General features: G+C 42.1%; 1 protein-coding gene across 1 annotated transcript in view; it reads left to right on the top strand.

The window, feature by feature from the left end:
* DPF3 (double PHD fingers 3) overlaps positions 1 to 22,383 on the top strand; it is a 266,506-nt gene that overhangs the window by 107,848 nt on the left and 136,275 nt on the right. Inside the window, exon 2 of the mRNA XM_036311929.1 lies at positions 7,241 to 7,401. Coding sequence (XP_036167822.1) covers positions 7,241 to 7,401 — 161 coding nt within the window. The remainder of the gene's footprint in view (positions 1 to 7,240; positions 7,402 to 22,383) is intronic.

Raw genomic sequence — 22,383 nt, 5'->3', positions numbered from 1 at the left:
CACAAAGCCCCAGACCCAGGCAGCCAGCACGGCTCCACGCAGAGAGCCCAGCAATTGGTTCCCTGGCCTTCCTCGCTTCTGATTGTAGTCATGAGTAGCCTAAAGTCAGCTGCAGACGAGAACATTGTTCTACTCTGCCTGTGCCAGCCTAGGATGTCTATCATCCAGCAGGAAAGCCAGCCCTCTTGGTTTGGTGTGGATAGGTGATGGTTGAGGCGTGGCTGTGCCTGACCCAGCCTGAGGCCTGCTGGTCACCACTTCACAAAATGAGTCATTCGCTGCCAGCTTTTCCTTGCTCCCTCTGCCCCTTGCAACTCACATGCAAATGTCACCCCTGAGATCCTATCACTGTGGGGTATTTTTTTTTTTTTTAAAGAAATACCACATTGAAAAGGACATTTGTCCTCTATCCTGTCAAATTGCTTTCCATGGGTTAGGGAGACCTGGCTATTATTTTCTTCTAGACAGCAGCGCAAGCCTTGTGAAGATTTTGGCTAATTAACTTTTGGAGAAGAGCTGCTTGAATTTACCAAGGAGGTTCAGGCCTCTTTTCTCCTCCCATATCTTGGAAAAGGCTTCACGTTTTATTTCCAAATCTCTGCCAGCGCCTGGTCTGTTTAAAAGTGACTTCCCCGGAGAGGAGGGCAGAGAGGGTGTTGGATGTCACATTTTTGCAGCTTCAATCTTTAATACAGTTGTTCCAGTCCCCAGGAAGCCTTTTCTGTTTACATAAGGGAGGTATTATTCACACAAAGAGTACATTTAAAAATACACCCCCAGCATGCCTGTTACTAATAACGTTGCATGTTATGAAAGTGGAAAGTATTTAGGATGAAATTAATTTTCACTCAGTGCATCACTTTGTTTGACTTCCTTGTTCCATTCCGCATCGGGCCCGGACTTGGCCAACCTCACTTTTCATTTTCTTTTCTTTTTTAAAAAATATATATTTTTATTGACTTCAGAGAAGAAGGAAGAGGGAGAGAGAGATAGAAACACCAATGATGAGAGTGAATCACTGATCAGGTGCCTCCTGCACGCCCCCCACTGGGGATCAAGCTTGCCACCCGGGCATGTACCCTTGACTGGAATCGAACCCAGGACCTTTCGGTCCATAGGCCAACGCTCTATCCACTGAGCCAAACCAGCTAGGGCCCCACTGTTCCTTTTCAGCAGGTTCACTTTCTTGTTCCTCTCTTTCGGACTGAAGTTGTTGGTAGTGAGTTACGAGCATAGCAGGGACAGTCTAATTTGAGCACCGACTATAGATTCCTTTTGTCTTGGCTTCCAGAAGTTTGTTTTAAAAATGGAGACTCTCGTCTCTCCAGTTGATGAGTTTTAGTGTACAATTTTCTTTTTAATGGGTTATCTTTTTGCAGGCTTTCTGGGGTTGGAGTAGTTAATATCTCTTTTGGCAGTCTGTCCTAAGATTGTGGGAAAACAGGTAACTGCTTCTCACATTGGACACGTCCCTGTCAGGTGTTCTTTCGTGTCAGTTCCCATCGGTGTGGCGTGGCTGGTCGCTGTGCTGTGGAGGGGAGCTGGAGCATCCGGGGTCCCCTGGCCACGCTGGCCACCGTGCCTGTGCTGAGCCACATCGCTTTAGGAGACGTTTAAGCTGGTGGGATACACATGCGAACACTTTGTAGGAAATGTTTCTTTATTTTTGATCAATCTCATGATCCTTGTTACCAATCTTGATTACATCAGCATATGTGGTGTTATGTTTTATAGCATTTTTAATGGGCTTTCATTCCCCTCCCCAATTCAGTTGCACCTGTGTAACTATTACAATTTAATTACAGTTTGGTTTTCAACTGGTAGGACACTTTCTGAACACGTTTTGCCTTCCTGTTGGGTGAAGATATTCAGAGGTGAAAAAGGAATAAAGGGCCTTTTTTTTTTTTTTTAAGGGGGCATGTCAGTAAGTAATTTTGAAATGATGCCTCAGAAGCTGCAACGATTGCATCTTCCCAGAATGAGAAATTTGCTTTAAACTCTTTGGTAGACGCTGATCCACTGACTTAAAAATAAAAAAGTGTGGGAAATTTTATTTAAAATTTGCTTTCTTTATTCCTCTAAATATTTTGGTTAAGAGATATATTATTTTTAACTTAGTGACTTTCCTCCCTGATTTTGGCTTTTCAAATCTACATAGAATCAAAACAAAGGGACATTCATAATGTTGCTTCAAAATGAGCTACTTGATTCTCCCTTTGGCCCTGCGTTCCCAGGCTCTCCCCTTCCGGTCTCCTCCTCCTCTCCGTGAAGAGGCTCAAGTTCACCTGGCAATGATTATGTTATGACATTTGTATTCAGGAGCCATTTATTAACCTCCAACATGTGCCTATCTGTCATTTATTAGGTATTTGATCTCATTGATTTTTTTTTGTGATTTAAATTTCAAAATTTTACTCTTTATTAATTTGGTAGGCAAAACAAATATTATTGCTATAACTTTAAAAATTTAATTGAATTATTTTCAATTACAGTTGACCTTCAATATTATTTTTTTTAATATTTATTGTTTAGATTATTACAGTTATTCCTCTTTTTCCCCCCATAGCTCCCCTCCACCCGGTTCCCACTCCACCCTCTGCCCTTAACACCCCCCCCCCCCCGCCCCACTGTCCTCATCCATAGGTGTACAATTTTTGTCCAGTCTCTTCCCGCACCTCCCACACCCCTTTCCCCCCGAGAATTAGCAGTCCACTCCCTTTCTATGTCCTTGATTCTATTATATTCACCAGTTTATTCTGTTCATCAGATTTTTTATTCACTTGATTTTTAGATTCACTTGTTGATAGATATGTATTTGTTGTTCATAATTTTTATCTTTACCTTTTTCTTCTTCTTCCTCTTCTTAAAGAATACCTTTTAGCATTTCATATAATACTGGTTTGGTGATGAACTCCTTTAGCTTTTTCTTATCTGTGAAGCTCTTTATCTGATCTTCAATTCTGAATGATAGCTTTGCTGGATAAAGTAATCTTGATTGTAGGTTCTTGCTATTCATCACTCTGAATATTTCTTGCCACTCCCTTCTGGCCTGCAAAATTTCTCTTGAGAAATCAGCTGACAGTCGTATGGGTATTCCCTTGTAGGTAACTGAGTTTCTTTCTCTTGCTGCTTTTAAGATTCTCTCTTTGTCTTTTGCTCTTGGCATTTTTTTTTTATTTTTTTTTATTTTTTATTGATTTTTTACAGAGAGAAAGGGAGAGAGATAGAGAGTTAGAAACATCAATGAGAGAGAAACATCGATCAGCTGCCTCCTGCACATCTCCTACTGGGGATGTGCCCGCAACCCAGGTACATGCCCTTGACCGGAATCGAACCTGGGACCTTTCAGTCCGCAGGCCGACGCTCTATCCTCTGAGCCAAACCGGTTTTGGCTGCTCTTGGCATTTTAATTATGATGTGTCTTGGTGGATTCCTTTTGTTTGGGGTTCTCTGCGCTTCCTGGACTTGTAAGTCTATTTCTTTCACCAGGTAGGGGAGGTTTTCTGTCATTATTTCTTCAAATAGGTTTTCAATATCTTGCTCTCTCTCTTCTTCTGGCACCCCCATAATTCGGATGTTGGTAGGCTTGAACTTGTCCCAGAGGCTCCTTACACTATTTTCATATTTTTGGATTCTTTTTTCTTTTTGCTTTTCTGGTTGGGTATTTTTTGCTTCTTCATATTTCAAATCTTTGACTTGATTCTTGCGATCCTCTAGTCTGCTGTTGGATCTCTGCATAATATTCTTTATTTCAGTCAGTGTATGCTTAATTTCTAGTTGGTCCTTTTTCATATCCTCGAGGGTCTCACTAGACTTATTGAGGGTCTTACTAAATATATCAGTGGATTCTAGAAAATTCTTGAAAAACCTTAAAAGTGTGGTTTTGAACTCTATATCCAGTAGTTTGCTTTCCTCCATTTCTGTCATTTGTGTCCTTTTTCTTTGTCTCCGCATTTTTTATGCTTCCCTGTGTTGATAAAGTGGTTTTCTGTGCTAACTGTCCTCTAGGGCCCAGTGGTTCAGCCTCCCCAATTACCTGAGGAGGACACTCTTGGTGCACCCCCTTGTGGTCTTTGTGCACAGTCTTGTTGTAGTTAAGCCTTGATTGTTGTAGGTATCACTGGGAGGAATTGACTACCAGGCCAATTGGCTGTGAGAACCAGCTGTGTCTGCAGTGGGAGAACTTCTGTGCTGGAGACACCCTTATGGGGCAAGACTTGCTTCAGTGGGGCTTTGGTGCTCACTGAGTCTGCCCCCTGAGTGTGTCCCATATGGATCTGAGGAGTTGTAATCTGGATGGTCCCACTCTGACCACTGGGTACACTGGCACTTGGATCTCTAAAAAGGTGCTAATTTAGCCTCTGCCTGAGGCTACCCAGCAGGAGCTACGAAGAGATCTTCAGATTCCCCTTCCTTGTTTGGGGTTTGGAGGTGCCCAAATGAGGCCCAGCTGTGAAGCAATGCAAGCTGCTGTGGGATCTTGGACCTTCTCTTGGAAGCTCTGGGTCTGTCTGGCCCAGCTGCAGTTTGTTAGGTAATTTTCAGATTGCAAAGGGCCAGGGCATTCATATGCAAAAGCCTCTGCCGCAGCTTGGGTGGGGTGAGGTCTCAGGGAATCAACAGGGCGGAACAAGCAGCTATGGCTGATCCTCAGCCCTGCCCTAAGGGGCCCCGAGTCTCAGTGTCCCGGTAATCGCTGCAAGCACCTTTGAGAGAAAGTGGCCCTTGAGTTCCGAGTTCTGCCCGCTGCCAGACAGTCCAGTTTCTCCCCGTATGAGTCTGGGTCCCCAGAGACTCGCACGGAACTGGAGCAGGGCCATTGGGAGCTTGTGTCTCCCTCCGGATTGAAAAAGACAGCTGCGTCCTCAGTTGCCAGCCCTTTCCGTGCGCGCCTCCGTACCTCTGCACTTTACTTCCGCACCTCCTCTGAGCCTCAGTGTGCTTTTCTCTTCCTTCTAGTTGTAGAATTTCCACCCAGCCAGCCTTCCCGTGGTTCTGGATGATGTTCGTTTTGTCTTTTAGTTGTGTTTTTGAAGTGGTTGTGTGAGGCAGCAATTTCAGGTGTTTACCTGTGCCGCCATCTTGGTTTTCTCAACCTTCAGTATTATTTGATATGAGTTTTAGGTAAGTGCCTTACATTTGATCAGTTTTTATCAATGTTATATTTTTGGCCCTTGAAAAGGATACTATCTTAAAATTAGTAGCATTACCACATGTCCAAGGATACCAAAGATTCAGGAATATACAATTTACTGTGCTTAATCAGAAAACCAGAAAGATCTTTCTAGGTTTTGAATTGAATTATTTTGAGTTCAAAATCAACTATTATTATTTTAAATGCTTCTTTTATTTATCATCAGGAAGTTCTTTTTTTTTTTTAAAGCTCTATTGAGCTTTATTTATTTATTTTTGTTATCCTCACCTGAGGATATATTTACAGATATATATGTGTATATATATATATAATATATTAAAAAAATATTAAAATATACTTTAAAAAATATTTTTACTGATTTCAGAGAGGAAGGGAGAGGGCAAGATAGACATATCAATGATGAGAGAAAATCATCGATTAATTGCCTCCTGCATGCCCCACACTGGGGATTGAGCCCACAATCTGACCAGGAATCAAACCATGACCTCCTGGTTCATAGTTTGGCACTCAACCACTGAGAAACACTGGCCAGGACTGAGGATATTTTTTCCATTGATTTTTAGAGTAGAAGAAAGTGAGGCGAGGGGAGAGAGAGAGAGAGAGAGAGAGAGAGAGAGAGAGATGAGAGGGACACATTGATTGATTACCTGCATCCAAGGTATGTACCCTAGACCAGGAATGGAGCCTGCCACCCTTTGGTGCACAGGCCAGTGCTGTATCCACTGAGCCCAACGGCCAGGGCAGAAAGTTATTTTTCTGTAAGTGTGTGGTTCTAAAAGACTGGTGCATGCCCTCTTCACCTCCTTCCCTAACCATAGCTCTCCCATCATGGATTGTCTCCTCTGTCCTTCTAAGTCTTTTATTTAGGTAGTTTGTCTATTGTAATGGAAATCTGTGCATCTATGCTGGAGAGTAGGGTTCATTCTAGACCAGCGGTTCTCAACCTGTGGGTCGCGACCCCTTTGGGGGTCGAACAACCCTTTCACAGGGATCGCCTAAGACCATCGGAAAACACATATATAATTACATATTGTTTTTGTGATTAATCACTATGCTTTAATTATGTTCAGGTGAAAATACATCCTGCATATCAGATATCTACATTACGATTCATAACAGTAGCAAAATTACAGTTATGAAGTAGCAACGAAAATAATTTTGTCGTTGGGGGTCGCCACCACATGACGAACTGTATTAAAGGGTCATGGCATTAGGAAGGTTGAGAACCACTGTTCTAGACTGTCTTTGCTGGCAATCAGTGAGAACAAAGTGTGTCTCCTGGGGCATGTTAATGAGGGCGCTCTAGAAGCCGGCTCTTCCTGGAGGTCCCATGCACAAGGTGGTTCCAAAGCTACGTCTTTTTGGAAAGGAACCTCGTGCTTCCTAGAACAGGGACTTATTCTCGGTTAAACAAATGGCCAGGTCTTTCTCCAGGAAAGTTGGTTCTTTGGGGAACAACACAAGAATTGGCAGTTATGGCCGCTCTCTAATGGTGACTGTTGTCCAAATCCGAGAAACAAAGGAGAGGAACCGTTTCTGGGCTTGGGTGGGGCTGCTGTCCGGGAAGAGTCAATCGGTAAAAACGGAAGTTGGAAGTTCTGTGACTCCTCATTCCTGGCGGGACGCCTCCCATTGGCTGCGTGGCGGTTGGACGGGCGGCTCCCCTCCGGGAGGAAGCACAGCGCATCACTTCCTGCGGGGGCCATAGCGGCGCGTCGAGGGGCTGGGAGCGCTTCGGACACCGGGACGACCAGGGCGGCGGGTCTAGGACGGCTCGGTCCTAAGGGTTCTTTCTCACTTCCAGGCTCCAGACTCCGTTTTAAATGAGGTCTCGGTTTACTAATTCCCCCAGTGTGCGCTCGGGGCCCTGGGTTCTTGGAGAAAGAGGTTTCCAAGGTTCCTGGTGGGTTCCTTCCAGGAACCAGAACCGGTGGAGACGCGACACCGGGTTGGATGTATCCGCGGGCCAGGCCTGGTCCTCACTGGCCTTCTGGACGGCAAACCCTTCCGGCGAGGCGGGTGGGTGGCGCTCCCCGGGCTGTGTATGGGTTCCCCGGCCTCACCCTCCTCTCTGTCGCCCGCCAGGCTCGGCGACCAGTTCTACAAGGAGGCTATCGAGCACTGTCGGAGCTACAACTCGCGGTTGTGCGCCGAGCGCAGTGTCCGGCTGCCCTTCCTGGACTCGCAGACCGGGGTGGCCCAGAACAACTGCTACATCTGGATGGAGAAGCGGCACCGGGGCCCAGGTAAGCCTGCCCCGGACCGGGACCGGACGGGCTGGGTTAGGCCTGGGAATCCCTGCACGCGGGTGGGGGTGGGGCAGGCCGGACCGCGGGCAGGGTTCTTCCTAGAAACTCGCTGATGTTCATAGCTCTTTTTTTTTTTTTTTTTTTTTAAAAATTGATTTCAGAAGGGGGGAGAGATTGAAACATCAATGATGAATCATTGATTGGCTGCCTCCTGCACCCCCCCCCCCCCCACCGGGGATCGAGCCCGCAACCTGGGCACGTGCCCTTGACCGGAATCGAACCTGGGACCCTTGAGTCGGCAGGCCGATGCTCTATCCACTGAGCCAAACCAGCGAGGGCCGTTCATAGCTCTTGACTGGGGTTCGATTCCAGGTCAGGGCACATGTCCAGGCTGCGGTTCTATCACCGGACAGGATGTACGGGAGGCAACTGATCACTGTTTTTCTTTCACACTGATGCTCCTCTCTCTAGAACTAATGAAGTTACTCTTAAAAAAGAAAGACTGGGTAGAGATTATAGAGGTAATTAAAACCTTCTGTTATATGAGTTTCAAACCCATGCGAAAGCGGAGAGAATAATACAATGAATCTCTATGTATTTATCACCCAGAGTCAACTATGACCAACTTATGGCCAATCTTGTTTCATTTACGCTCTCCTCCCCCTTCCTTCCTTGGCCTCAGGTTATTTTGAAGCTAATCAAATCTGTTCTTTGTTGTTGTTGTCTGTAAATGTTTCAGTATGTATGTCTAAATGGTAATGACTTGCCCTAGCAGGCTTGGCTGAGTGGATAGAGCATCAGCCCGCGGACTGAAGGGTCACAGGTTTGCGCATCAGGCTGGGGACTGAAGGGTCTTGGGTTTGATTCACGTACCTTCGGTTGATCTCCGCCCGTACGGGCGCGTGAGGGAGGCAACCAATAGAAAAGACATCAGTGTTTCTCTGTCTCTCCCTTTCCCTATCATTCTCTCTAAAAATCAACGAAAAAATATCCTTGGGTGAGATTTAGCAAACAAACAAAAAAAAATGGTAAGAACTTAACCCCTCTTCTCCCCCAATAAACCAGGAATAGCTATCAAAGCTCAAAGTTTCCCTGGCTGCCCTGGCTCGGTGTTTAGCCCGCGCACCAAAAGGTTGAGGGTTTGAGTCCCAGTCAAGAACATGCGGGAGTCAACCAATCAATGTGTCTTTCTCACACTGATGTTTCTCTTTCTCTCGCCCTTCTACTTTCTCTAAAAAAGCAATGAAAAAAAAAAAAATCCTCTGGTGAGGATTAACAAAAACAAAAAAAGAAAAGAAAAAAGAGGGGGGGGGGGCGGGCTATAAGGGGTCAATGGGAGAAAAAAGGGGACATATGTAGTACTTTAAACAATAAAGATTTTAAAAAAAACTTGAAAGGAAAAAAACCATGAAAAAAAAGCCACTCAAAATTAACAGTAAGTTGTTGTTGTTAATCCTCACCGAGAATATTTTGTTTTTCTTTTTTCCCCCTTTTTATTTTGAGAGGGGAGAGAGAAACATTGATTTGTTGTTCTCCTTACTTATGCATTCATTGGTTGATTCTTGTATGTGCCCTGACCGGGGATCACACCCGCAACCTTGCCATATTCTAACATGCATCAATAAGTCATTCCTTTTTTATGCTGAGCAGTATTCCATTGTATGGCCGGAATACATTTTGTTTACCCACTCACCTTTTGATGGACATTTGGATTTGTTTCTAGTTTCTGGCTATTACAAAGTTGCTGTGAGCATTTGTGTATAAGTCTTTGTGTGGACATGTACTTTTATTTCTTCTGGGCAAAGTACCGAGGAGTGTAATGACTAGATTGTAAGGAAGGTGTATGTGTAACATTTCAAGAAACTGCTAAGCTTGCTTTCAAAGTGGTTGTATCATTTTACATGCATGCCAACAATACACTTGAGTTCCAGTTCCTCCATATTCTCACCACCACTTGGTATGGTTAGATTTTTAAAGTGTTAATCATTCTAACAGTTATATTGTTGTCTCTCAATGTGGTTTTACTTTGAATTCCCTAATTAACAATGATGTTGAACATCTTTACAAGTGCTTATTTACTATCCATATATGTTCTTTGGTAAAGGGTTCACCTTTTTAAAAAAAATATATTTTATTGTTTTTTTACAGAGAGGAAGGGTGAGGCATAGAGAGTGAGAAGCATCGATGAGAGAGAAACATCGATCAGCTGCCTCCTACACCCCCCCCCCCCCCCACTAGGATGTGCCCGCAACCAAGGTACATGCCCTTGACCGGAATGGAACCTGGGACCCTTCAGTCTAGAGGCCGATGCTCTATCCACTGAGCCAAACCGGTTAGGGCAAGGGTTCACCTTTTGTCCATTTTAAAAATAGATTGCTTGCTTGTTTTGTTGTCATTAAATTTTTATAGTTCTTGGTCATAAAAAGGAAGAAAATTTTACCCTTTGCGACAGCATGGATGGACCTGGAAAACATACTAAGTGAAGTAAGCCAGTCAGAGAAAGACAAGTACCAAATAATTTCACTCATAGGTGGAATTTAATGAACAAACTGAACTAACAAGAAAAATAGGGACAAACTCATAGATAGAGAGCAGGCAGACAGCTCTGGTGGCGGGGATGAGGTGGGATGGGTGGGGGGATGAGGGTATTGGTGTGTGGACGGATTAGAAGGACTGGGTAGAAAAAAGAAAGAAGTCATGGACAACAATGTGGTAATTTCAAGGTCGGGGAGTGAGTTGGATGCAGGTAGAAGAAGGTACAGGGGGGATACAAGACCTTTATTTGACATACGCTGTGAAAATATTTTCTTCCGGATTGTTTCTTGTATTTTCATTATCTTAATAGTATCTTTCAAAGAGCAGGTATTTAAGTCGAGCTGATCAATTTGTTATTTTCTAAATTGTGATTTTGTTGTATCTAAGAAATTGCTGCCTTAATCCCAGGTCAAGGTGTGTTTTTTTTCTTTTTTCTTTTTTTTTTTTCCCGTAGAAGCTTTATAATTGAGGTTTTATATTTAGATCTATGATCCATTTTGAAAGAAATTTTTAATATGGTGCAAGGTATGGATTAAAGTTTTTTCTGCAGATAGACATCCAATTGTTCCAGCATAATCTGTTGAGCTATGAATTGCCATTGTACCTCTGTCAAAAATTAGAGGCCACATGTATGTGGATCTATTTCTGGACTCTCAATTCTGTTTCACTGATTTGTCTGTCTTCACACTAATAACTCACTGTCTTGATTATTGTAGTTTTATAATGCATATTGAAATCAGATAGTGTGTTAGCCCTCCAAATTTGTTCTTTTTCCAAGATATTTTGGCTATTTGACCTTCTTAGCACTTCCACATGACATTTTACAATCAGTGTGTCAATTTTCACAAAAATATGTGGGATTTTGATTAGGATTGTATGGAATCAATAGATCAAGTGGGGGAAAATTGACAGTTCTAAATGTTGAGTCTTCCAACCCACAAATATGGCATATCCCTACTTACTTATGTCTTTAATTTTTTCCCATCAATACATTTTATTTTTCAGTATACAGATCTTCACATTTCTGTCAGGTTTATCTCTAAGTACTTAAAATATTTTTGATATTGCTGTAAATGGACTTTTAAAAATTTAAATTTCTGATTTTTCTTTACTAGTATAGAGTACAATTAAGTTTGTAAATTGATTGCATATCATGCAACCTTCTAAACTCATATTAGTTCTATTAGGTTTCCAGAGATTCCACAGCATTTCCACATAATTATGTTGTTAGTAAATTAAGAAAATTTTTCAATATAGATGAGTTTTATTTTATTTGTCTATTGCACTGGTTATTAAGTAAAAGTGGTGAGAGGAAGCATTCATTGTTTCATTATTTTTAAAAATACATATTTTTATTTTTATTTTATTTATTTTATTGCTTAAAGTATTACAAAGGGTATTACATATGTGTCCTTTAAAAATACATATTTTTATTGATTTCAGAGAGGAAAGGAAAGGGAGAGATAGAAATATCAATGATGAGAAAGAATCATCGATTGGCTGCCTCCTGCATGCCCCCTACTGGGGATCGAACCCGAAAGCTGCCCTTGACTGGAATCGAACCCGGGACCCTTCAGTCTGCAGGCTGATGCTCTACCTACTGAGCCAAACCAGCTAGGGTCATTGTTTCTTTATTAAGCGTGATGTTAGATGTAGGTTTTTTTTGTAGTTCTTTATCAGACTGAGGGTGGTCCTATTTCTAGTTTGAGCGTTTTAAATCAGGAATGGATGTTGGATTTTGCCAACTGATTTTTCTGAGTCTATTGAGATGCTCATGCAATATTTCTTTTGTGGTTTGTTAATATGATGTTACATTGATTATTTTTTTCTGCAAAAAGCTTAATTGTTTCATTTGATCCAATGCATGGGTGAGGCTTCAGGGTGGTTAAAAGAATGGCTAGTAGTTTCGGGGAGAGGCTCAGGTAAAAGCCTGGCACCTGGGGAATGCAGAGGGGCCTCTGAAAGGCCTCTGGGCTCCAAAGGCTTAGTCGTGCTTGAAGGTGAGCCTTTCGAAGAGATACGCCCAGCCTGGGGGCCGGTAGCCTGCGGATGTTAGTCAGGTGGTGGCCCATCTTCCTGATGAATTTCACCTCCTCATCCAGGAAGTGGTTCTCCCGGAAGTCACAGAGCTGAGGGTAGAACCCAGGGCCTGCAGCTCCAAAAGGGTCTGGTTCAGGTGCCTCTCCAAGGCCAGGGCGGCTTGCATGACGTAGTGAGTTTTAACCCACTGACCTTGGGAAGGCTTCAACACGTCCTGGAATAGAATGCGGCCACCATGCTTGTTTTGCCCCTTTAAGAGATGCTCAGTGCCCTCGCCCTTCTTCTCCGCCAACTCGCAGAAGTGGCCCACACCCTCAAGCGCCACATCGTGGTGGTGGAAATAGAAGCCCAGAGAGAGGTAGGTGTGGGAGGCCCACAGGTGCAGGTTGGCCAGGCGGTTGACGCAGCCTCCACCCTGGCGGAATAGTTCTGACCAATTGGGAGCTCATGGTTGTTCGGCAATAAGGAGTTAAGGTAGAAAATAAAATGGCGTGTTGGCTGGTCCTGGAGGTGTTTCTGAAGGTGGTGACTCGATAAGATGGAGGAGAGTGGCCCGAGGCTGGAAGAAGCATCCCTGGGTCAGTTCCGTCCAAACACTGTTGAAGCAAGAGACAGATCCGGGACCACCAAGGGCACTCTGATTTTTGAATGTTAAACTGACATTGCATTCCTAGGATAAACCCTACTTTGCTACGATGTATTAATCCTCTTTATATATGGTCAGATTCACTCTGCAAAAATTTTAATAGAGTTCCTTATATGTTTTGAGAGATATTGACCTATAGTTTTCTTGCAATCTATGTAGTTTGGATATCAGGATAATGTTGGCCCCATAAGGAGTTGGGAGGTATTCCCTCCTTTTTAGTATTCTGGAAGAATTTATATATAAATGGTATTTTTTCCTTAAATGTTTTGAGCATTTGCAAATGAATCCATTTGGACCCTGCAATTTCTTTCTGGGAATGTTTTAAACTACAAATTTAATTTCTTTGAAAGATACCTAACTATTTAAGTTATCCATTTTATCTGGAGTGAACCTTGGTAGTTTTTGACTTACAAGGAATTTTTTTCCATTTCATCTAAGAAAGTTGTTCATACTATCATTATCCTTTTAATATCTGTAGAATCTGGGGTAGTAATTCCTCTTTTATTTCTTACATTGATAATTTGAAATTTTTTATCTGATCAATTTGACTAGAAGTTTACCAATTTTATTGATATTTGTTGTTAATCCTCACTGGAGGATATTTTTCCATTGATTTTTAGAGAGAGTGGAAGGGAAGAGAAGAGACTGAGAGAGAACATTAATATGAGAGAGATACATTGATTGCGTCCTGCACAAACCCCAACCAGGGCTGGGGATTGAGCCTGCAACCTGGGTATGTGCCCTTGACCAGAACTGAGCCTGGGACCCTTCGGCTCTATCCACTGAACCAAACTGGATAGGGTGCAATTTTATTGATATTTTAAAAGAAATAAAGCCTGTCTTGCTTTTGGTATAATGGATACTTTTCAATTTTTTTCTTAGTATGTTACAGTTTCTTCTCTGATCTTTATTTTCACCTTCCCCCCCCACTTACTTGTATTTAACTTGCTCTTCTCATTCTTATTTCTTAAGGTAGTAACTGAGGTCATTGCTTTGAAATCTTTTTTCTACTATACGCACTTAAAAATAAATTTCTAAATAGAAATACTACTTTAGCTTTATTTCATAACATTTGATATTGTGTTTTTATTTTCCTCTAATTCACACATTTTGTAAATTCCTTTTTGATTTCTTCTTTTACCCATGGATTATTTAGAAGTGTGTTATTTAGTTTTCAAACATTTGGGGGATTTTCAAAGATATGCCTGTTATTTATTTCTAATTCCATATGGTCCAGAATATGTTCTCTCTTGGAAGGTAAATATCCTCTTTGGTCTGGAAAAGAATGTGAATTTTCCTGTTGTTGGAAAATTCTGTAAATATCAATTAAATCAAGTTGGTTGATAATGTTGCTCAAGTCTTCTTTACATCCTTACTGATTTTTTCCCCCATTTGTTCTATGGATTATCAAGAGAGAGTATTGAAAATTTGACTATAATTGTGAGTTTGTCTATTTCTCCTTACAATTCTATTAGTTTTTGCTTCATAGATTTTGAACCTTTGTTGAGCTTCTTAAATACTAGTATTTAGGATTGTTATGTCCTCTTGATAAATTGATCCCCTTATCATTATTTAATGACCGTTATTTCTACTGATATTCTTTATTCTAAAATCTACTTTCTCTGATATGTATATAGCCATTCTAGCTTCTTTTCAAAATTAGTTTTAACATGGTGTATCTTTTTCCATTCTTTTTACTTTTAATATATTTGGGTCTTTATGCCACAAGATTTTTATTTTTTATAGGCAATATATAGTTGCGTCTTGTTTTTGTTTTGTTGTTGTTAATCCTCACCCAAAGACATTTTCCCATTGACTTTTATTTATTTTTATTATTAATTAATTAATTAATTAATTAACTTATGTATTTATTTTTTACATTTTTATTGATTTCAGAGAGGTAGGGAGAGGGAGAGAGAGATACATTGATCGGCTGCCTCCTACACACCCCTTACTGGCAGTCAAGCCTGCAACCTGGGCATGTGCCCTTGACCGGAATCAAACCTGGGACCCTTTGGTCCACAGGCCAATGCTCTATCCACTGAGCCAAACCAGCTAGAGCTCCATTGATTTTTAGAGAGCGTGGAAGGGAGTGGGAAAGACAGAGAGAGAGAAACATCAAAATGAAAGACACTTTGATTGGTTGCCTCCTGCATGTGCCCCGACTAGGGCCAGGGATTGAGCCTGCAACCGAGGTACATGCCCAAGACCGAAATTGAACATAGGACCCTTCAGTCTGCTGGCCGATGTTCTATCCACTGAACTAGACGGGCTAGAGCATGTCTTGCTTTTTTAATGTAGTGTGATAATATGCTTTTAAAATTAAAAAATTTTTTTTTATTGATTTCAGAGAGGAAGGGAGAGAGGAAGAAAGATAGAAACATCAATAATGAGAGAGGATTATTGATTGGCTGCCTTCTGCATACCCCCTACTGGGAATTGAGTCCCAACCCAGGCATGTTCCCTGACCAGGAGTTGACCCATGAGCTCCCAGTTCATAGGTTGATGCTCTACCACTGAGCAACACTGGCCTGGAATTAATATGCTTTATAAATTGGTCTTTAGTCCATTTACACTTAATGTGATTTTTGTTATAGTTAGATTTAAACCCATCATTTTGCTGTTTCCCATTTATCAATCTGTTTGTTCCCTTTTTCCTCATTTTCTTCTTTTGTGGGGAATAATATAATTTGTATGATTTCTATCTCATTTCCTCTGGCTTATTAACTATAACTGTTTTGCTGTTTTAGTGATTGCTTACTGATTATAGTATGTATCTTTAATTACAGTTTACCTTCAAGTGACATTTTACTAATAAATACTCTATACTAGTAATCTTATGGTGGTAAACAGAATAATGCTCTCCTACCCCAAAGATGTCTACATCTCTCTCTCTCTCTTTTTTTTTTTTTTTTAAAATATATTTTATTGATTTTCCACAGAGAGGAAGGGAGAGAGATAGAGAGTTAGAAACATCGATGAGAGAGAAACATCGACCAGCTGCCTCCTGCACATCCCCTACTGGGGACGTGCCCGCAACCCAGGTACATGCCCCTGACCGGAATCGAACCTGGGACCCTTCAGTCTGCAGGCCGACGCTCTATCCACTGAGCCAAACCGGTTTCGGCTCTTTTTTTTAATTTAAGTTCTTTATTGTTTAAAGTATTACATAAGTCTCTTCTCCCCCCCCCCCCTCCACCCCAGCCCCCAGTGACCTCTCCCTGGCTGCCCCCAACCCCTAAGGATGTCTACATCTTAATCCTGGGAATTTAGGGATATGTTCACTTGCATGGCAAAAAGGACTTTGAGACGGGGAGATTATGATACATTATTCAGATGTAATCATAAGTGTCTTTATAAGAGTGGGCAGGAGGGTCAGCGTCAGAGCAGAAGATGTGACAATAGAAGCAGAAGTTGAAGTGATGTAACAGGGGAAGGGGCCACAAACCAAGAACGTAGGTGGTTTCTGGAGCCCAGACTAGGGAAGGAAATAGATTTTCTCCCAGACACCACAGAAGGAATGCAGTCCTGCTGATGCCTGTAGTTTAGTAAGACTGAATTTGGATTTCAGGCTTCTGGGATAACAAATTGGTATTGTTTTAAGCCTCTCAGTTTGTGGCAGTCTATTGCAGCAGCAGTAGGAAACTAATACAAGTACTCGTAAGTGTATTTTTATTTTTCCCTTGTGGACCTTTGTGTAATTGTTGCCATATATTTTATTTTTACACATGGCATTAAACCTCATATTACAATTATCTTTATTTTTGTTTAGTCAGTAATCTTCTAAAAAGTCCTAAATAATAAGAAAAACATCTTATATAACTGCTCATGTAGTACTAACCATTTCTGATGCTCATCATTTCTTTGTGCCGATCCATATTTAGATCTGGTATCACTTTCTTTCCATGTAAAAAATTTCCTTTAACATTTTTTGTAGTGTTGGTCTGCTGATAATTCTTTCAACTTTTTGTATGTCTGAAAATATCTTTAGTTTGTCTTAGGTTTTTGAAAGATTTTTTGCTGGGTATAGAATCTAGGTTGACAGATGCTTTTCAGTACTGTAGGGATGGAGAGTGAACCACTGTTTTCTTGCTTGCATTGTTTCTGATGAGAAATCCAAATTTTTGTTCTTCTCTCTATAATATATGGATCCTTTTTCTGCTTTTAATATTTTATCTTTATTAGTGTTTTTGGACAGTTTTTATTATGATATGCCTTGTTATAGTTTTCTTCATGTTTCTTGTGCTTAGTTTGGTTGAGCTAGGATCTGAACGTTTATAGTTTTTATCAAATTTTGAAAATTTCCAGCCATTACTTATATATTTTTATTCCTCCCCCTTCGGAAACCATACATATATTAGACTGTTTTAAGTTGTCCCACAGCTCACTATGCTGTTCTTCTTTTTAAAATACTCTCTTTTCCTATGGGTTTTACTTTGGATAGTTTCTATTGCTGTGTTTTCAAGTGTACTGATCTTTTATTTGGCAATGTCTAAACTGACATTAACCCCTTCCAGTATGTTTTATATCTCACATATTGTATTTTCATTTCCAGAAGTTAAGTTTAAGTGTTTTAAACAATCCTGTTTTTTCTAAACTTTTGAACACATGGAAAAAATAATAACTTTTAAAGTTATTGCTGCTAGTTCTAACATCAATTTCAGTTTTGTGTACATTTCAGTTGTTTTTTTTCCTCATTATAGATCATATGTTCCACCTTCTTTACATGCCTGTAATTTTGGATTGGATGCCAGACATTGTGAATTTTACCTTGCTGGGTGTATTGTATTGTATTGTATTGTACAAGACCTGTAAGTGTCTTGGAGCTTTGTTTTGGGACAGTTAAGTTGCTTGGAAAATGTTTGATATTTTTTTGTCTTGCTTTTAAGATTTCTTAGGTAGAGCTAGAGCAGTGCTTAGTTTAGGGCTAATTATTCTCCATTAGTGAGGCAAGACCCTGTCCGTACTCTGCCCAGTAATCTGTGAATCATGAGGTTTTTGCAACTGGCTGGTAGGAACAGACTATGTCCTGCCCCTGTACACACCAAGCACTGTTACTTCAATTCTTATCAGATGGTTCTTTCCTCAGAATTGAGTAGTTTCTTCACAACCATGCACTGATCAGTACTGAGCTGAATACACAAAGGGGACGCTGTGGATCTCAGCGGCTCTCTCTGTGCAACTGCTGGGCTCCACCTGTGTTCCTCCCGCTTGTGTTGTAATCTGGGCAGTAATGGGGTCCATCTTGTTTGTTTCCAGTGTCTTGGGGATCATTGTCCTTCATTGCCTAATGTCCAGTATCTTAAAAACTTTTGTTTCCTTTTTTCCCCTTCTATTTCAGGTGGAGGGTAAATCTAGCCCTTGATACTCCATCTTAGCTAGAAGTAGATGTTTCCTTTTTTATTTTAATACTAGAGGACTGGTGCATGAAATTCGTGCACTCGGGGAGGGGGGTGGCCCTTCAGCCTGGATTGCGAGAGGACACAGGCCAGGCCGAGGGACCCCACAGGTGCATGATCAGGACACGGGAGGTTGGCCAGCTGGAGAGGGATTACAGGAGGGGTCCAGGGTGTGTCCGGCCAGTCTCACTCAGTCACGATTGGCTGGACCCTAGCAGCAAGCTAACCTACCAGTCTGAGCGTCTGCCTCCTGGTGGTCAGTGCATGTCATAGTGACTGGTCAACTGGTCGACTGTCTGCCCCCTGGTGGTCAGTGCACATCATAACGAGCAGTTGAGCAGCCTTAGCATATCATTAGCATATTATACTTTGATTGGTTGAATGGCTGACCGGATACTTAGCATATTAGGCTTTTATTATATAGGATAGTACTATTTTGTAACCATATAAAATATTTACATGGTTCTAAAACAAATCTATAAAGCATAGTATATTCAGAGAAAGTCTATCTCTATTCTTTTACCTTGTTTTTTCCTCTATAGGTAATGTTCTCTTTTTCTTGACACTATATTTTTGCTGTGTTCTTTTTTTTATGTGTATTTTTATTGTTTTCAGAGAAGAAGGGAGAGGGATAGAGAGAGATAGAAACATCAATGAGAGAGAATCATTGATAGGCTGCCTTCTGCATGCCCCACACTGGGGATTGAGCCTACAACCTGGGCATATGCCCTGACTGGGAATTGAACCTGGGACCTCCTGGTTCATAGGTCAACACTCAACCACTGAGCCACGCCAGCTGGGCTGCTGTGCTCTCTTTTTAAGTAACTTTTTATTTTTAGTTTTTTGTTTACCTTTACATTAAAAACTATGCAAACATACAACATATTTATGTGTGTGTATCCCCATCTGTTAAATAAATGATAGTATGTTAAGCACATATTTTCCACCTTGCTGTGTTCACTTAACAGTATATCCCATAGCAGTGTATACTTCCCTCTCTACCCCCCTCTCACTTTTTTTTTTCTGTTTCTCAACAGCTTCATAGTAGTCCTTTGTGTGAATATACAGTTGTTTATTCAACCAAGTCAGACATTGGGTTGTTTCCAGTCATTTTCTAGTATTGAAAATACTACAGTGAACACACATTTTTGTATTTTTGCATGTGAATCTGTGTTATATATTCCTAGAAATGGAATTGCTGGGTCAAAGGGCAAATGCATACACAGTTTTGCTATATAAGACAAATTCTCCTTAATAGGGTTGTGCCATTTTGCATTCTTATCAGTGGCGGATGAGATTGGTAGGCATATTCCTAACAGAACAATATTTAAGGTACAATAGAATGCTTCATGAAAGGATGAAAGCTAGAATTTTTGAAATAGAGGCTGAGGTGGAGCCTCTTGTCTGGGAGGTTGGAGAGGCAATTTTTGTATTAGGTAAGCGCCAGCCACAAAAACTTTTAAATTCCATCTTCACATTATATCCTACTATTCTTTTTAAAAAATATATATATTTTTTTAATTTCAGAGAGAGAGGGAGAGGGAGAGGGAGATAGAAACATCTATGATGAGAGAGAATCATAAATCACCTGCTTCCTGCATGCTCCCCACTGGTGATCAAGCCCGTAACTCGGGCATGTGCCCTGACTGGGAATTGACCTGTGACCTCCTGGTTCATAGGTCAACACTCAACTACTGGGCCACACCGGCTGGGCATAATCCTACTATTCTTAAAATAATTCTCCCAATGAATTTAGAAAGTATGCCCTCGTGGTTTATTTGATTCTCCACACATTTTAGATGCCTTACCACAGTGCTTTTACATCACCAGGACGCATTTCTCCTTGAGCAGTTTTAGCTGGTGATGGGGTAGGAAAGGAGAAATGAATTCCACAAGAAGTGGTTTGATGGGCGGGTAGGCTGGGTGTTCTTTTCCTGATCACTCTGGTAGGGGGAGCTGCTTATGGTGAGGTTAGGACTCTGGGTTTCAAGCTTGCTGTGTGTGAGCCAGCAATGGGGTGGCTCAGTGGGGAGTTAGATAAGGTAGTAGAGAGGTTTTGAGTATGGGCTGTGGACTAGACCACCCTTATGAGCGTATGACCCTGAGCCAGTTATTCAATCACTGTTAGCCTTACTCTCCTCAATCTCTAAATGTCTCATAAGGTTGTTGTCACGATGAGATAACAGTGAGTGTGGGGTGCTAGTCTATGACAGAGGAAGAGCTCAGTAAATGTTAGCTGTTGTTACTGTGCCAGCTTTTGAGTGTGGCAGGACCTGTGAGGGGCCTGGGAACCCTGGGCCAGAGGAAAGGTAGGCAGCATTTTGGATTTGAGGCCTACCCTGCCAGGGCAGTATTGGCACATAGGAGACTGGGACTGAATCTTAGAGAAAGAGGAGTCATAGAGAAGAATGGGAGAGGAAGCAGGAAGGGGAGTGTTGGTGAGCCAAATAGGCAGCCATGCTGGGTGCCGAGGTGTGGTGCCAAGTGCCCAGGACTCTAACTTTCAGGGAGGAGAAGAGGCACCGAAGGCCTGAGACGGTTCCGGAGTGCTTCGCTGAAGAGGTAGCCCATGAAGTCAGGGCAGCTCTTAAATAAGCCAAGAGAAGAGGGCAGAGCACCAGGAGAGGACACGGGTGTAAGAGCTTGTGAAATACATCTTTCCCACTCCTTGAGCTCTACTGGGGGCGTGTTACTTACCCCTCCAGCTCTGTGGAGTTGGCCCAAGTTGACATTTCAATCACTAACATTAATAGAGCAGCTATTATATGCTGGACCCTGGGAATATAAATATGAGTACGATTTGATCTAGTGCAAAGTTCCTTATGTGGAAGTTTTTCAAACTACAGCTAATGACCCTCTGATATTGTGGTTCAGTAGGACTGGGGTGGGGCCCAGGCCCCTGCCCTTCACAATAACTACGGATGCAGCTGTGATGCCCATCTTGGTGAAGAACTCCTGGCTCGTGGGCAGGTGTAGTCACTGCCTCTTTCCTCCAACTCCTGTTTCCCTCTAGTTCCTTGGACTCTCAGTTAGCTCTCCTTCATACCCTAGTGGGCAGATGGGCTGGATGGGATGCAGATGACACCTGTCCACTTTTGGGACAGAAGGTGAACAAATTGGCATAAGTTACAAGAACGCAGGTTTTGCTTCAAAAGACTAGCAGGGCAAAACTCTATCATAATAAGAATTGGCCAACTGTGGTAAGTCTGTTCTGTGAAGTAATGAGTTTTCCATGGCAAGGAGGGTTCATTAGCCGCTGTGGGTTTACCTCTGGGACAGCGGTTCTCAACCTGTGGGTCGCGAACAATGAAAATACATCCTGCATATCAGATATTTACATTACGATTCATAACAGTAGCAACATTACAGTTATGAAGAAGCAACGAAAATAATTTTATGGTGAGGGTAGGACTCTGGGTTTGGAATATGCCCTGACTGGGAATTGAACCTGGGACCTCCTGGTTCATAGGTTGACAAAATGATATGCCTTGTTATAGTTTTCTTCTTGTTTCTTGTGCTTAGTTTGGTTGAGCTTCTTGGATCTGTATGTTCCAAGGGGGTCACCACAGCATGAGGACCTATATTAAAGGGTTGCGGCATTAGGAAGGTTGAGAACCACTGCCTGGGACATGCTGCAGGGAGAGCCCTTCTCTGGGTGGGCTTGAACTGTCACCGCTCCGCTTTGGGTGGGAGTAAAGGAAGTTATTACAGTTCATCTTTTAAAATTCTGTTCGTGTCCCATATCATCCTTTCTTCCCTTTTCTATCCCACGTCATCTTCCGAGTTCTTAATAGTTCATGCTTTCAGAGATGCTCCTGACACTAAGTATCCACCTGCTGGACTTGGGCAATGCTGGTAGCGAGCAGTTTGTCTGACTCTGTTGATCATAGAGGCATCGTCCATCCTGCTAAATTTTTCTATGGAGCCAGTACTCCCCAACCCCTCCAGCAAGTGTGTGAGTTCCTGTGTGTGTGTGTATGTGTGAGATGCTTGCACACGAATGAGTGTTGTAACTGTCATTGCACCTCAAAGTACTAACAGGAAAGCAATTTGCTTAGTGGGATATGGGAATGGAGGGCCTTGGTTCCCAGGGAGGACTGATCTGCCCTCTAGTCTCCCTTTTCTCTCCTCCATATCCCATCCCCCCAGCCTCAGGCTGACTCCTTCAGCTTAATTTCCCAGGCTGCAGCAGTGACTCCACCCTCCTTTTGCCTTCCCCTCCTCCTTCCTCCACCTACCACACACATGGGCTTTGAGTTATGTGCCTCCTGTTCTAATGAGATAAACAACATAACTCTCACGGGGCTCTGTGCATCCCTTTCTAAGTGGAACTCCGGAGCTGAATGCATTGACCCTATA

This window comes from Myotis myotis, unplaced genomic scaffold, assembly GCF_014108235.1.
Source record: "Myotis myotis isolate mMyoMyo1 unplaced genomic scaffold, mMyoMyo1.p scaffold_m19_p_1, whole genome shotgun sequence".
NCBI lineage: Eukaryota > Metazoa > Chordata > Mammalia > Chiroptera > Vespertilionidae > Myotis > Myotis myotis.
The sequence above is the reverse complement of the archived record's forward strand: the minus strand, read 5'-3'. Positions and strand labels throughout refer to the sequence as shown.